General features: G+C 40.3%; 1 protein-coding gene across 2 annotated transcripts in view; it reads left to right on the forward strand.

Moving 5' to 3' along the window:
• LOC115243555 (T-box protein H15-like) overlaps positions 1-3565 on the forward strand; it is a 45761-nt gene that overhangs the window by 22274 nt on the left and 19922 nt on the right. For both annotated transcript variants that reach the window (XM_029820665.1, XM_029820666.1), the window contains exon 3: positions 2515-2788. In XM_029820665.1, the coding sequence (XP_029676525.1) occupies positions 2515-2788 (274 nt within the window). The remainder of the gene's footprint in view (positions 1-2514; positions 2789-3565) is intronic.

The following is a 3565-nucleotide window of genomic DNA, read 5'->3' on the forward strand; positions in this document are numbered from 1 at the left end:
GGGGGGTGGAAGAAGGAGAATAAAAAGCGGGGAACGAGCTGGTGGCAAGCGGCGGGTTAAATTGCTATATTGACCGTCAGTCAATTAGTCGGGTCGGTGTAGAAACCGGGCGAGAGCTTATGCCAGTTTATAAGGGTCCTTGGGACGAGCGGTGGCGACCGAAGGCGTGAGGATTCGAGTGGGATCACACTATGAGGGGAGAGAAGTCCTGGGGGGATCTCTCAGGGCTGCCTCTACTTCTTCGCGGAAGGCAGCCCGAAAAGTTTTATGTTCGTCTCGACTCGCGATATACCACACCTTTTCAAACATATATCTCCGACTTAACGACGGAAATGCTAACATTGGACGCGAAGTTAACTATCGAGAGAGCCGTGGCAAATAATCCTTTATATCAATACGATAGATTAGAACGAGTTAATGGGGGAGGAAAGGAGTAGAGTGATATTTCTAACAATAAGATAATTGGAATATATTATTTAGAGAAAACCAAGATACTGATATGGCGGGTTTAATAAATATATTTTCTCATCACACACTATAAATTTAATTGTAACGTACATTTAAAATTCGATATTTAATATCAAAATATATTTAATGATAAATATTAAATCCTTGCGAAAAAAAATTACGCTCGAATTAATTGTGCTATAGAATTAGATTCTTTTTATCAATTTTTTTTATATAATATTTTAATGTTTTAATTTTTATTATTATTTTTATTATTATTTTAATTTTATATAATATTTTATATAATATTTTTTTTTGTGTGAATGAAACGAGATATCAGCCTTTTATGTACGGGGGAGTCGCTGGCGCCGGTCCTGGACGGAAGTTTGAGATGGAGTGCGAGGATAACATTGAATGGATTCTCGAGAAAACTGGGAAACTACGGAAGCGAAAGGAGGCGGAAAAGATGGGAGGGACGACGCGGCCGGCGCGCGCCTAATTGCCCGCCACGATGGGCAACATCCCTGCTCTTTATTCCCCCCCCCCCCCCCGCATAGAGGGGGGATTCCTTCAGCCGGGTGCGCGCCTACTCGTGCGTCGGTAATTAGATCTGCGTCTCAGCGACGCTGGTCGTCGCTCCCTTCAACCGTCAACTTACCGCCCCTTATCATCCCTTAGACTTTCCACCACTAGGCGGCCCGAGATTCCCCTCCTTTGTACTCGCTTCAACCCTCCTTCTCTCTGTCTTCCATTACGTTTCTTCTCGCTATCTATGGAAAATTTCAGAAACTTTTTCGCTCATGCTCCGCTCGTTTCGCCTCATTGATTTTTTAAACTTGGCAATTTTATGCAATTTGTATCGCAAAATGTAAATTTGTAAGAGATTTGTTGTGTGAATAATGTGAATGAGTATTTTTAATTTCTCGAAAATTTTTTATTTTATTAGAAAGAGAAAGAGAAAAAGGAGTACGCAATTTAAATTTTTTAAATATTTTTACAAGGATTGTTTTATCCTTATTTTTTGAAGGATTTCTATTTTTCCTAAAGCTCACAATCAGACTGAGTTTTCACATTCTGTATAAAGCTACTTTCCTCACGGCGAGGTGGGAATTTGGTGGATAATCCGCCTGTGAGAAAAAAATTACAGGCATCTTCGGTGCTCGCGTCACGAGAGAAATGGTCGCGCGAAAGGGGGAGAAGGGTTAAAAATCAGGTACAAACGAGGACAACGAGAGGCAGAGGTGGGAATGGTGCGAGGGTGAGGTCCCACCTTTTCCCCCTCGTTCAATTCATTAACAAAAGACGGCTTGATAAATAAAAGCATTACTCACACTCGTGGCGCTGGCAGGATGAATGCATACCGAGTCGACAAGGACCGAGGAGAAGACGCAGATAAGATCGGCGGGTGTCCCCGCGTTTTAGTGGCCGAGCAGCGGGGGGCCCGACACGGTATTAATGTTTGGCCTCCGAGGCAAAACATTCACGCCATGTCCCGTGTCCCCGCGGACTCCCTCGCCTCTAACCGCGAATCCGGGCCCATCGCCCTCTCGTCCTCTTCTTTTCCGTTCCATTCTATTCTCGTACACTATGCATCGATGACCGTGAACGGATCAATTCTAAAATTATCGCGAATCACCCTGGATCATTGATTACTAAAATGCAGCGCTTCTAATTTATTGAGAATCTCAAAAGTCTCTATTCTAGAAAAAGACGAAAAAATAATTGTTTTAACTAATTTGGACTTATACTTATAAATATTGTCTAAGAAAAATTATATTGTATTTATAAATGACAAAATAAAAATGGATGAAATCGTTTGGAAATTTGTCATATCTTTTACAAGTTAAGAATAGTTTTGAATTGAGAATTTCAATTTAATTAATAATAATGAATTAGTAGTAAAAAATTGTATATTTTTATTCTTTTCTTTCTCTCTCTCTCTCTCTCTCTCTCTCTCTCTCTCTATTTGATGATTGCAAACATTTGAAAATGTTTAAAAACAAAGTATTCAAATTTGTTTTGAATTTTGAACTTCTTTGACTAACAAAGTGTTTTATGTTTGCGCAGGCGAATGTTTCCGACATGTCGCGTCTCATTCAACGGACTGAAGGCGGACAGTCGATACGCGGTCCTGATGGACATCGTGCCGGTTGACAACAAGAGGTATCGATACGCATATCATAGGAGCTGCTGGTTGGTGGCCGGAAAGGCGGATCCGCCGGCGCCAGCCCGGCTCTATGTCCATCCGGATTCACCTTTCACAGGCGAGCAGCTCCGAAAGCAGGTCGTCTCTTTCGAGAAAGTCAAGCTCACTAACAATGACATGGACAGACATGGGCACGTGAGTATATTATTTTTTCAGAAAAAAGTTTCCATCCTTTTTTTCTCATTAAGATAAATCGCTGAACTACGCTAATTGTGAGTGTGAATTCGTATAATAATCGAATTGCTATGATTTCTGTCCAATTTTCGAAAGATGTCAGATACGTAAAAATAAGAGAGAGAAAATTGAGGAGTGTATTAGTTTTGTGTGTATCGAATTAGATTTTCAAACTCGATATACATGAATCTGTGAATAAGAACTTAGCACTGATCATTTTGTACGAATTATCTTCGTACTTCCGGCATTCTATATCAGTTTGCTATAAAAAGCCAATTCCGACGAAATGCAGACTCCGATTCACGTTACAACGGATGTGTTAAGTTTCTTATTGAATTAATTAATTAATAAACCTCATTCGACCGTCTCTCTATTTCTCGCGCGAAGGCATCCGGTTAATTCCTTGTGACACTTTGTCAGACTGCCGCGAAGATCGGTCTCTATTATTAAGCCGTTATAATGACAGAATGAGTAACTTAATTGCGCGCTCACGCTTATGTAGTAACGCGCATCGATTTTTCGACGCGAATGTGAAGTGCCGTCGCGTTTTGAATAATCCGCGAACCGGTGAAAAGGAATGAAATAAAATTCAGCCGACGCGCTTCCTCATTCCCCATCCGGTTTAATCCGTGTATTAGAAGGAAGAAAAGGAAACGATTATGATTTTAAAACAGATATGTAACAATATTATCATTTTATAATTTCTAATTTGATAATTTTTGTAATGTTTTTTTTTTT

The sequence above is a fragment of the Formica exsecta genome, unplaced genomic scaffold (assembly GCF_003651465.1).
Source record: "Formica exsecta isolate Colony F162 unplaced genomic scaffold, ASM365146v1 scaffold72, whole genome shotgun sequence".
Lineage (NCBI taxonomy): Eukaryota > Metazoa > Arthropoda > Insecta > Hymenoptera > Formicidae > Formica > Formica exsecta.